A 13,338-nucleotide genomic window follows, 5' to 3' on the forward strand; every position below is an offset into this window, starting at 1 on the left:
TTTGGGGATTTCTGCTTCCATCATATCACATGGCACGTTTTCACTCTTCTGGCATCCTGGCCTGAGCTCTGGCCCCTGACAAGTTCTCTCTTGGGAACAAAGGCTGTAAGGCAGTAGTTATTAATGCCCGCCCCACTGTGCCTCCCTGAGCAGGTGGTTGTCTAGTGTCCATGAGGCCCTTTCCTTCTCCCTGTGAATGATGCACAAGTTCCTGGTTGCTCAGATTATTTGACTAACACAATCCTCCTCCTTCTAATCTAGAGGTTTAAAAGAGAAATTATTTATTTGCTTAATGGTGCTATGTGAGAACTTCACCAGGACATAGAGGTAGGCCTGGTCTGTGCTGTGACAGGACTTAGCTGGGGTGGCTTTGGAGCTGGGTAGTTCTGACACCAAAGAGAATTAGTTCTTCTCCATTGGTTAGAAGTCCTTAGGAAGAGTTGATACCAATTCTTTTCAAATCTGATGGGTAGAATTACCTACAGCTATTTGATCCTGGCCTCTCCAGCCATCTAAAGAATGGAGGGATTACATTTGATTGTGAACCTGGTTCTCCTTGCTGTAGTTTAGACCCTGTTCTCTGTCAGGTTTTGTGTTTCTGAAAATTTTCTGTGTTTCATGTGGGTTGTCTAGGGTGTTTGTTCCTAGTTTTTCCATAGTTTGCGCTCATAATTATATTTCTTTCCTCCTTTTTTATTAAAAATGGTTTGATACATTTATCTAGTGGGAGGCAACTGCATGTGTCACAGTGTATGTGTCAGGGTTAGGACAACTTTAGAGAGTCATTCCTCACCTTCCACCTGTGTGATAGATGTCAGGGATTGAACTTAGGCTAGCAGGCCTGGACCAGCTCCTTTACCCAGGGAGACCTCTCACCAACTCCTTGTTGCTGCTGTTTTGCACTTGTTTTGTTTACTAGTTTAGATTCTTGTGTGTGGGTGTAAACAATGTCCCCACTTGTTTCTCTTCTCTCTGAGGTGAGATTGAGCAGCTTTAAGAATGAACTTTTGATTTTATTTTCTGTTCAATATTTTATCCCTAGTTTCTGTCATCGCCTTTCTTGTTCTATGTTTGAGTTTAATATGCTCATTTTTATCTCCGACATTTCTCAATTTTGAGATATTTCTTATTTTCGGTGTGACCATTTGCACTATAAATTTCCCTCTGAACACTGCCTTTGCTGGACTCAGTGTATATGGGAATGAAATGTATTCAGTTTTTTTTTTTTAAAACAGGGATCTTTCTCTGAGGCCCAGATTGGCCTAGAACTCACTGTACTGCAGGTAGACTCAAGTATATGGCAGTTTTCCTCCAACAGCCTGCTTTGCTTTCAGTCTTGTTGCGCATAAAAGTTTCCAACTCCCTGAGATTACTTCTTTGACCTATTGGCCATTTAAGAGTATGTTAATTTCCACATATTTATTATGTGTTCTGCAGTTTTCATCGTGTGTGTGTGTGTGTGTGTGTGTGTGTGTGTGTGTGTGTATGATAAAATGCCTTCAGTCTCACAAGTAATTGTCCAAGTCCTGGTCGAGGCAGAGAGAGCACCTCGACAGCTGGAGATGAGTAGAGACCCCATCTTAGCCGCCATGGTCATTGCCCTGGAAGTTTTTCCATGGTGGAAAGCACCAGCTGACCCACGGTGTAGGGCCTGCTCTGCATCTGCCTAGAAGCCGTGTCTTAAGAGGCTTCCAGCTCAGCAGCACACCTCACAAACACACGGGTACCATGGTTTCTGAGGTAGCTATGAGAAGCTAGTGACCCCAGAACAGCTGCATCACCAGAGTCCCACCCGTTCTAGATCCCCCCCTTGCTGCAGCATGAGGCCCCGCCTCTAGTTATGCTTTCCACCTGCATGCCTCAGCGCCTCCCTCCTACCTCTTCCTGATTTCTGGTTCCATTCCACACTGGTAGGAAAGGCAATTTTGTCTGGTTACAGTGTTTTTCTGGCTTGACATGGTTACCCACAGAACACACCATGTGCTCCTGTGAAACTGTTTGCTCTGCTGTTGGCAGTGGGATGATGTCTTGAAGTACTGGCCCTAGCCCGTCTGTCCCTCCCACTGTGTGCTGTTTTTACCGCAGGTTTACTTCAGACTTGTGTGTTCATCAACGTAGGTTTCTAATTATTGTTATATGGATTTGCCTTTTAGATTCCATAGGAAGTAAAGAGAAATTGTAAATTAGAACTAATGGCTTTGTTTGTTTGTGTGATTCCCTTTATGGTGCCCTTTAGTTCTGATTGCTCCAGGTTCTTTCAGCCTTTCTTATGAGGCAAGCCTGGTAACAAATGCCTTAGCTTTTGTTTATCAAGGAATGTCTTTCTCCTTTGTCCTTGTCAAATGTAGAATTCCGGTTGGCTGGTCACTTTCTTTCAGTAGTTTAATAAGTAATCCCACAGTTGAGACTCTTCTTTGGTTTCTCCTGTCAGCTGTCAGTCACAATGAAGACCGCTTACATGTGACAAGTCATAGCTCTGCCTGCTTTCAGAGTCTTGATCCTCTCAGTTGGCTTCTGGCCAGAGGCCGTGGCCTGTCCATTCACCAAGCATTCCCCTCACTATTGCGTTTGGCAAAACCTGGTATCACAAGGTAGTTTCTTGTGGTTTGGAGGCTGCCTTCTGGAACCTCCTACTCTACCATTTAAAGTCCATATCAGAGAAGTCAGTAGAAGAGAATGGTCTTGCTTCAGGCAGTGGATTTTCCCAGTCCTTGGCTTCTTAGAGATGTACTCCTGGTTTGAGACAAGAGAAGGTAGTGGGAGTGACTGGTGCCATCACACGTATCTGCTCTGGTCGCGATAGCCACTCCACTTTCAAATCAGACAGCACGTGCTCTCTTAAGAAAAGCCTGCAGGATGCTGGGAAACATCACCGGCTTGGACATCACTGTGGGAAATGATAGAATGTGGGAAATCCAAATTCTGTTTAGATTTCTAAGTTTCCTACTTTGGGTCTGTGTTCCTTTTTACTGTGTAATCTTCAAAGACCCCTTGCAAATGTGCAAAGGACATTTAGGCTGCTGGGTAGCAGAGTTCCTGCAGGTACCCTCTTTCCAGTCAAGAAAAGGGTATTAATGACTTGCCATAACTAGCTACCTTGAAGAAGAGCTCAGTTTTATGCTCCTAACCATTATCAATTTTGTAATTTTTTTCCTTATTAACAGAACATGAGAGAGATTATCTGAAAGACTTCTGGTCATTGGGTTAATTGGTTCTTTTTCAGATGTTGAGAATAAAAGCTTTCCCCTACTTCCATGTCAGTGTGTTTTTGAGTGAAATATTGCCGTCCTTTTAGATCAATGAGATGCAGTAAAGTCTCATTTAAATAGTAAATGAATGAAACTAATGAATATATTTCCCTGTATTAATACTGCAGCACATATATAGCCCTGGATAGATAGCTGATTAATTGAGCAAAAATAATTGAAACAGTTTCTTTAATTTGTTTTATTTTTTATTAAATGACATAAACCATCATCTTACATTTTTATATCTAATTTTTAAAACTCAGATTTCAGCTTCATGGGATAGATTAATGTATTTTGTCTTTCTCATTTGAAGCTTGGCCGTGGAAATGTGATGATGTGGGCTCAATCTTCATTCAATCCAGTTATAATTGCTAATGACAAAGGGCAGCCTTGGACCCCAAGAGAAGAAGTGTCAGAGAACAAGAATACACCTCCAGATTTCTAATCCTTTCCTTGTCAGCATGAGAATGTCTAAATCATTTACCAACATTTTCTTCCTTTGCAGAATACCAGGATGCAATGTGTTTGCACATGCTCATTTGAGACCCCGCATTATTTCTTCCTCTGTTCTGTTATCCCATGGCCTTTGCCAGCTGGAATCCCAGCCTGAGTTCTCTTATGTTTCCATCCGTGTGAAGGGTTGATTCATTTCCCCTATGAAGTAATTATTTGTGTAGTTGAAACCGTCCCCCTTTTAATTTCATTTTATAAGCTTGGCGGTGAACTGTAACAGGTAGCAAGGGAGCCTGTTCATGTCAGACTGTGGATTGTTTGGCCATAGCGATTTGTCTTAGTCCGTCAGACTGCTGCCACAGATAATAGAAGAAGTAAGAGAGATTTGCTTACTGCAGATCTGATGATAGTTCACTGTCCAAGGCAGCAGCATATTTGGTATTGTGTACAGGTCATTCATCCAAGGAGACACCCAGTACACACAGCCACACCTAGCTTTTAACGTGGATGCTGAGGATCTGCACTAGAGTTTCCCCCTTCGTCCCCTGAACTATCTTCCCCGTCTTCAGTAGTGTAGAACTTAAACAACTCAACTGGGTTTGTTCCCGTTTTGTCTTGGTTAGCTGTTTTAATCTACACACATACACCGTATATTGACCTCATTATGCAACCATAGTTAACCCTCTCCCATAGCCAGTGGCTGAGGCAGTTAGTGCGGAGTCTTGAGTAGTGCCCTCTTCATCCTTAGAGCGGGCAGAACTGTGTTTTAAGCTAAGTGGAATCACACAAAGCCAGGGAGAGGGGATCAGAGAGCAGGGCTTCTTTCTGTGTCGGGCTTGCAGTCTACGCATGTTCAGCATAGAGAACATTCCCGAGATGCAGTCACTGCCAGTGTCCAGATTTGTAGGTGTCCTAGGAGGCCAGTGACTCTTGGCAGCCAGACTTGGAGATCATCTACCTATAGAGCAGAGGCGTCCCCACTGCATGCTGAGTGCCCCCTCATCTGGAGCAAGTCATACCCTCTTCCTTTAATCCCCACTTTGCCTGGGTCATCATTCCCTTGAGAGAAGACAGCAGAAGCCATTTGATAACTGTTTGTAGTCTGCACAGTTAAGTCTGTTCACACACATTTCCTTCTCCCAAAAGATCTAAGGCAGAAATGGAGGCCAAGGAGATAACTCGGAGGCTGGTCACATGTGCGAATATTGCTGTAGGCGGTTTTTGTGGTATTCTTTTTCCTCTTGCCTCATTTTGGCATTGTCACAGCTGGCAAAGTAGTGACCATACAGATTTTTACTCTGCCTACCATAAAAATGAGGTCCTTATGACGTAGATAAGTTCTGACTGTGGACCAAGTAATCCTGAAGATAAAGCCAGACTTTGGACTGTACCCCCCCCCCCACTGTTGCTGCTCCTCTGATAACAGGGGGCTCTATAGTCTATAGTAAGCATCCCAGAGACCACGGCCAATAGCGCTTGACTCCTCAGCAGCCCACGCAAGTGATGGCGTGGAGAACTCCTACTTGCACAGCTGTGTGCTGCTCCTGTAGGGGAGAGGCGGCAGCAGCCAGGCTGATCTGGGACCAAGACAGCCCAGCACGTCAGCACAGTCCAGGAGGCCACTGACGTCAGCTCCAAAGGGTAATTGCTTTCTCCTGGCTGACTAACACAGGAAAGTTACCGTGACTGAGGACTTTGCCTGGGCCCCACAAAGGGCCTTCAGGCAGCAGGGTGATGCCACATTCCTTTTCCAACTGGCCAGTTTGTCTGGCAGATTGGAGAAATAGGCAATTCTTAACTTCAGGAAAGAAGATGCCTAAGAAGATGTGGGATTGGGGGGAGTGGAGTTTGGACCAGCCAGAGCACTTGAAGGTTTTCCACAGCACTTCAAGAGCCCCAGGAGCTGACTGGGGCTGTTGTATGTTCCTGATCTAGCCAGAGAGGGTCCCAACAAAGCCCCGATGCCTTTTCCAACCTGGTCTCAAAGACCCAGTTCTATGTGACGGAGGAGCGGAGTCCCCCCGCTGGGAGGAGGAAGCTCACTTGGAGTAACTGCTGAGAAATGTTCCCATGAACTCCAGAAAAGCCCATGTCTTAGCCACCCATCCAGGAACTCAGGGCTCTCACCATCCTGGTTATCCAGGCTTATCTTGGCCTGTGATCTATAAAAACACTTTGCCCAGAAGCAGATCTTAAAACGAGGCCACCATCTTGCTTTGACAGGAACCATACAAATGAACAGAATTATGTGTGTTCAAGACCTGAACTAAGTAAATCTGAGGGCATTATTTGGGACACCCCCAAGCAGAAAGTTAGTGGCTAAGCATCAGGGGTGAACCAGCCACTGTGGGAGCTGCATGATGACTTCCAGGCTAAGTAGACCTGTGGCTCCACTTTCAAATGCTTGAGACCTTTACAGCATAAGTAAGTGCATGGAAAATGGTGCCCCTCGGCCAGCAAGGTGGGGGTCTGAAAGGCTCCAAAGGGTAGTTCCTCCCCCTTCCGTGTGTAGTCCTCCCACTGCCTGGCCCGCAGTGCCACGCCAGTTTCAGTTTTCTGTAGTGCATTCTGCAATAGCACTTTTCTCTGTGTGTACACAACATGAAAGTAACGCACGTGTAATAGGTCCCCAGACATTTACATCCTGGTTCTATGCTACTCACTGTAATAACTCCAGTGACAAAAGCTGTTGGCTTAAAAAGGAGGGAGGCAGACACAGTGGAATAGAGCATGCAGTGCTGACCCAGTGGCTGTAATTGAAGTCTGCCCTGCTAGCCACAAGGGAGAGGTGTTGGTCCTGTAAGTGGGGCTAGCCTCTGGCTAGAAGAAAGAAACCCCCCGGGTCTCCAGTGCCTGAGCTGGGACTGGAGGGCAGTCAGGCAAGAGCTGCATGGGGGTGAGCATGGCAGATCAGTGGGGTCAACCCGGTCAGCCTGTTCTGTCTTCTGATACCACAAGGGCCGTTTAGGCAGGGTTGGAGTGTGGAAGAACTTGTTTTCAGATGGGAGTTCAAGCTTTAGTGATCCTAGGCTCTGAATCTGGACTTTCTATGGTTGCTCCACCAGTGGGATTATCTTCCTGTCCTAACACACTGATGTGGGTCACAAGGAAGGACCCTGCTCTGTGACTTCTCATATAGGTCATGCCTGCTCCAGCTTTCACCAAGTCGGTGCCACCTATAAAAAGGTCTTTCGTCTGCTGAGAGTGAGTCAGGCATGGAGTTTGCTGTTCCATGGCTGGTGAACTGGCTTCTAGAAGGAGCTGGGCACAGGCCACTGTGTCTGTACCTGTAACACATTGGGTTGTCCTGGTCCTGGCTTCCTGGCTGCCTCCTCTCCTGCCCCACTCTGCCTTATTTTGCTGAATCCGTCAGACTCTTGAAACACTTGAACATGTGTATTAAGTGGTGGTGCCCTTGCGGTTCTGTAGTGAGGTGTGACACACACGGAGTAAAGAGAAGTGTCAAGATGGCAGCTTTAGTAGCAAGTGTGTATCCCCATGTAACTACTTCCTGGATGTGAGACAGCATTCTCAGCACCACAGAGGCCCTGAACCCTTGTCATCTTTCAAATTTAACTGTTGTCCAAATTTTGGAGTCTTTCCCATGTCTGAATTTTGAAATGGAATGTTTTATTATCTGGTTCCATCCACACGGTTCTGGGAAATTTCTCCATATGGATACAGATAACAGTTGTTTCTCACTGCTGAGTTACATTCCCTGGTGAATATACCCACCTACTACTGGAGATATTTGGGTTCCCGCTTATCTTGGGGGTTACAATGTTTTGTCACTAGTCGGACATAGCACTTCTCTTCGCTGAGGGGATGGGTACCTGCAGCATCATGGAGTATGCCCTCAGATCTAGAACTTGGGGAAGGGTGGCCCTTTGGGCTTTGAGCCTTCCTGTTGTCAGTCCGAGCTGCTGCCTGTGCCCATTTTTTGTATGTCCACCAGCCCCTTGCTCTGCACCAAGCCCGTGTTGGGCAGAAGTCGTAATAATAACACAACAAGCAGAAGTGTGCAAGACAGTGTGGCTCCCCTGGTTAGAGTTAGTCCTGGTGAGCGAGCCTCCGTCCATCGTACGTACGGGCTTCAGCCGCTTCCCAACCTGCAGACACTCTGAAGTGGGCGGAACTAATGGTGAGGTGTTCTGTTCCTTGTTGGGGTGAGACTGAGTGTTTACAACTGATGTCTAAGACTGAGGCATCCTGAAAGCTGAGCCCTCACCCTACTTACCCGCTCTACCTCTCAGTAGTTGTCAGAACTGAGTTAAGTTAGCATCCACAGAGAACTGGCAAGCAGTTTGGTAAGAAAAGCCCTCCTTTCTCCTCACAAACTATGTGTCCTGTGAGCCAGGGCCCTTCCCTCAAACCCACTTCTCTGACGACAGCTGAAGGAAGAAAATTTTTCCTGTGACCCCTTGTGTATCCCAGCACCTCAGACAGGGGCCATGTTTAGCTATGCATGCTTCTGCTATGCAAGCTGTGTGGAAATCCATTTTTCCATCTGCTGCTGCCCTGTTCACCTCCAGAATGCCATTTGGAATACAGGCCTCCCGTATGTGAGCTCCCCACTCCTTGTTCGTCTGCATTCCCTCGTGCACTGGTACACGCAGACCCTCATAAGAGTGCGTGCCATATACCCTGGTCCTGTGCTAGCAGTTGGGAAAGGGCATTTGTCCTACACAGCAGTCCGTGTTCATACAACTAGACATCGGCATAATCGCAGTGGACAGATTTGCTACGCTGAGAGCGGTGTGGACGGCAGTGCAGTCTGAATGAGAGACAAGGTGTGAGGCTGGGGCCATGCCGGCCCTGACGGCTGCTAAGCTGAGGCTGACTAAAGCTCTGTTTACTTTATCTCCCTTGCAGGCGTTGGCACCAGGAATTACTACCGAAAACTTGGCTACAGATTACAAGGCCCGTACATGGTAAAGATGCTAAAATAATGGCCACGCCCATCTACCTTCGTGTAGCAACCTCCCTGGCAGAAGACCAAGAGTAGGGTCTCTTGAATACCCCGCCGTGGCTAAGCAAGTAGATGAACCTGCACCCCACCCCTTGTGAAGTATTGTGCCCTCCCCTGTGGCTGCTAGCTCCCAGCTCTAGCCTCTCCTGGCAGAGGCTGGATCTACCCCCTTTGTGTACCCGTGGAGTTACGTCTGCTTTTGAGGCTTAAATGATGTTTCTAGTTTCTAATTCTGCATGAAGGCTGCAGGTGACCCATTTGGGCTCCGACGCTGTGACAAAAGCCAATCAACTCCTTTGACCATCATCGCTTGTGATTGTCATCTAAGGGGCAGCCTCGGGAGGAGATTATTTATATACTCCAAAGATGAAAGCCGGACTGCAGCACAGAAACGCTGTCAGCGTGACTCTCTGGCCTGTAACTACGTGCACGTTCACCCTGCACAGGGAGTCATCAGTGACTGTGCGTCTGTCTTGAAATGTGCTATGTTTGGGAAAAGAAGAGCTGAGGTTGTGGGTTGTGTTGATAAGCTTGGTGCCAGCCATCACCAGCCATCCTGTCGGGGGCCTTCCCTGACCCAGGCTGTCGTCTGCAGGGCGGTGTGAGCTATCTCCAGAGTGCCAGGCTAGCTCTGTGCCAGCCAGTTCTTCTGTCCTAAGCAGGCATGGTCCATTGTGCGTAGCCAGAGCCTCGCGGCCCTGGTCGAGACTAGTCCATCCTCAGAAGTGTCTTTCTGCATGCTAATTGTGTAGGTGGGTGTGACAGTGCTGCATGGAGACGTAGGAGTTTGATAGTGTGGAAGCAGGCCTGCCTGACCTGCACAGAGGGGTGGTGGGTTTCCCAAGGCTCCTTCGTTCATCTAGTCCACTCAGTAGTCTAGGCTCTGGGAGAGCCTGCCTCTCCTGGGCATCTGCCACTTCCATCAGTGTGTGATGAAAACTGTTCTCTAAAGGTCTGAAAAATAAAGTCCTTAGCATAAACGAGAAGTGGTGTGGAGCTTTTTTCCCTCGCCCTGTAAACATGATGGCATTTGTCAGGAATTTACAGGTTTCACTCCGGTGACACCGTGTGTTCCCCCAGGTGCCGCTTGCCATTTCATTAACACTGCTGAAAGCAGATGGCGCAGGGTCTCAGGGGCGCAGTGTGGCTCTCCAGCCACTTTCTGATAATGCGGTTTGGGGAATTTAGCTATTTCTTAGTTAGACATTTCCCCCATAAATGCAAAAGCATTAAAGTAATAAAGCGTACACCTCCAGCTTTCACAGCGCATTACAGGAGCTGGTGCATGCTGGGCCAGCAGAGGGCCGAGGCTCCCTACCTGCAGCGTGCCGAGGCACCGTGTGTCCCCGGGTCAAGTGAACCAAACCCACAAGGAAGCCACCAGGAGACAAGTACATACAATGTTTGATTTTAATGGTGGCCACTCAGAGCAAGAATTTCAAACAAGCAAGGGACCCCTGACACCCTCCCCTCCCCTTCTTGTGACCTCGATGCCTGGTCCGTCTGACACTCAGCCCCACATTCCGAGGTTCCCTTCCCAGGTCACCCCCAGCCCACCTTGGCATGCGTCTCTGGAGGCTGCACAAGTCCACAGAAGATGCAGAGCTACACCAGGTGTCACAGCTCCTGACCTAGCGTCTCTTATGACCAAAGTGCCTGGCCTGTGTTGCACTTGGTGTAGCTGCCACCTTCACTGATCCAGCCTCTGAGAGGACACCTTGTGAGGAAGATCAGCTGCCTTGCTCCTGCCACCTTGACTCAGTCCTGCCAGATATGTGGGGTTTATTTTTGACCTGCACTGAACACCTTTGGCCTCAGTGCACTCAGCTCGCTCTGCTGTGTTCAAGCTTTGGACTAGGGAGATGGCTCAGAGGGTGACTTAGGGTTTTTATTCCTGTGAAGAGACATCACGACGAAGGCAGGGAGCATGGTGGCATGCAGGCAGACATGGTACTGGAGAAGCAGCTTAGAGTCCTACATCTTGCAGGCAACAGGAAATCAACAGACACACTGGGCAGTATCCTAATCATAGGAAACCTCAAAGCTGGCCCGCACAGTGACATGCTTCCTCCAACAAGGCCATATCTCCTAATAGTGCTGCTCCCTAAGAGATTATGGGGGCCAGTTACATTCACATTACCACAAAGAATAAAACTGAACCCCAGAATCTAGGTAAGAAGTCCCATGCGGCAGCCTAATCTGTAATCCCAACACTCCACTGTGTTGAGAGGCCGAGGCAGGAATCTTCCAGAAGCTCAGGTTAGCCAGCCTGGTGTACATGGCACAACCGAAACAACCAGAGAGACCCTACCTCAACCAGCCAGAAGTCCCTCTGACTCTGCATGTATACCATGGCATGCCCACACTGTGCACCCATTTTTTAAAAATCAAACTGTATCAAAAACATACTGGAATTTATCCAAAAATACATTAAAGCACATTGTCACAGAGCTTGGTACAGAGCAATGCTTTTAAATTTTGAGAAAATTCCTTTTCTGTTTCCCACCCCTACAGAACAAAGTGTACTAAAAAAAATTTTTTTTCATCAAAGATGTTAAGGGTATTTTTTTTTAAGGTTATCACCCAATTAGAAACACTTTGTCGTTGGCTCCCAGAGAGGGCCTGAGTTGATGGGAGGAACTGGACAGTTATGGAAACTGCTGGGAGCTGCAGAACTCAGGGCAAGGCCCCTACCTTCTGAGCGTTGGCTATGTGTGTAACATGAAAGAAGCCATCATTGCTGGAGGACAGCACAGGAGTCGGATGAGGTCCAGTCTGTCACAGGAGCCAGGCATCAGGAGGCACTGCACCGATGGAGTGGCTTCCCCACCACAGCTGCCTTGGACCAGAAACCACAATGGAAATTACTTGCCTCCCTTGAGTGGCACTTATGAGGTTCAGAGGAGCCCATGTGGGCAAACCTCTTAGAACCACGCCTTTGTGACAAGGCACAAGGAGAACCAGCTGGCATTACTAATGTCTAGGAAGGCACCCTTTCAGGCCCGTGGCTCCAGCAAGAACCTGGCACTGGACTCTGCCGTTTTGCTGGAAGGGCTCTGAAGTTCTCAAAGAGTTACAAAGATAGTATCTACATGTGCATCCAGCATCCAGGCCACTGCCTCTGTCATCCAGATGCGCCCTCTCTCTGTCACATGATGCTACAGGAGCCAAGACACTAGAGGAGCATGAAACGGCCACCGTCATTCTGAGGACGGCCTAGGAAGTTACCAGGTGTCGGCCGTGGAGCTGCCGGGGGCACCCATTGAGGAGTCCCTTAAAGAGTTCGGCAGCCTTCTGTGGTTGGAGCATACATATTTCTATGTAGTAACTGTGGACTTTCCCCATCCTTAGTTGTGGGGAAAAGGTTGGTGGTTGTGAATGAATTGCCTTGGAAGCCAAAACAGAAAGAAAACCAAGCACACTGTCTTGAGTGCGCTGCATGGAAAGGGCTGGACAATAGCAAGGGTACCATGTGCGGTGTGGGGTAGTGAGCTGCAGGGGTCTTCATTCTGAACAAACATTACACTTGTTCAGTCGCAGGGAGTTCCTTCCTGGCACGTGATTCCCACCATGTGGGTGAGGGCAGTCCAGTGGACATGGAATTTCCCATCCTGCAGTCTCCACCCTGCTGGCCAGGGAGGTCCCTGTTGTCACCTGGATACAGCATTCCCAGTCTGTCTGGAAAATTTGAACCAAGCTTGTGAGAATTCCCTGAGAGGATCCTGCCCGCTTTTCAACATGTTTTATAATGGCCTTGCTCCACAGTAGAGTTCTGCATGCCACCAACGTGCGTGCGTGCGTGCGTGCGTGCGTGCGTGCGTGGTTCCACAAAGGCACTGGTTGGGAACTGGATCCCCAGCAGAGCAGCGTTGAGAGATGGGGCCGAGGAGAGGTGTCTCGGTTGTGTAGGCTCCTTTTCTGATGGATTAATGTCTGTCAGAGAAGTGAGTTAGTTATCACACTAAAGGTTCCTGGCAAAAATAGGTTAGCTGATCTCTCTCACACAGGTACTTGCTGCAAGAAGGCCCCTCAGGCCTTGAACATAACAGCCAATGAAACCATAACAACTCTCTAGGCCTTGAGGGATGGCTCGGCGCTAGAGCTCATAGGTGATGCCCTGGCTTTGATCCCCAACACCACCCAAAAGGAACAAATACATAGATCAGTGGTTCTCAACCTTCCTAATGCTGCAACCCTTTGATACAGTTCCTCACATTGTGGTGACCCCAACCCTAAAATTATTTTTTTTTGCTACTTCATAACTGTAATTTTGCGACTGTTATGAATCATAATGTAAATATCTGTGTCTTCCGATGATCTTAGGTGACACCTTGGAAGGGTTGTTCAGCCCCCCACAGGGTTGCCACCTACAGATGGAGAATACTGACATAGATCTTGGCTACTCATACATGGCCCAGCCTCAGGTCTTCTGTTCCAGAACAGACAAACTGGGACAAGGTGCCATGATCTATTTAATCCGGGCTTATGCACCTGAAATCCTTTGAATTCTCAGTAATACTTAGAATTGGACATTAGACATGGGGCCGTACCGTTCCTCCCAGTGGCTCCACCACCACGCTTTCCCACCATGAGCCACCCCTGTGAAGGTTATGGGGGAGACCTGTCTAGAGCTTGGCCTTTTTCGTTCCGAGGTAGCGGCACATTCGG

The 13,338-nt window shown here is 48.1% G+C and overlaps 1 protein-coding gene across 1 annotated transcript in view; it reads left to right on the forward strand.

Annotated features, from left to right (window-relative positions):
- Elp3 (elongator acetyltransferase complex subunit 3) overlaps positions 1 to 9,656 on the forward strand; it is a 65,906-nt gene extending 56,250 nt beyond the window's left edge. Inside the window, exon 15 of the mRNA XM_005355507.2 lies at positions 8,574 to 9,656. Within this exon, the coding sequence (XP_005355564.1) occupies positions 8,574 to 8,650 (77 nt within the window). The 3' untranslated portion in view covers positions 8,651 to 9,656. The remainder of the gene's footprint in view (positions 1 to 8,573) is intronic.
- The last annotated feature ends 3,682 nt before the right edge of the window (positions 9,657 to 13,338 follow it).

The sequence above is a fragment of the Microtus ochrogaster genome, chromosome 17 (genome assembly GCF_000317375.1).
Source record: "Microtus ochrogaster isolate Prairie Vole_2 chromosome 17, MicOch1.0, whole genome shotgun sequence".
NCBI lineage: Eukaryota > Metazoa > Chordata > Mammalia > Rodentia > Cricetidae > Microtus > Microtus ochrogaster.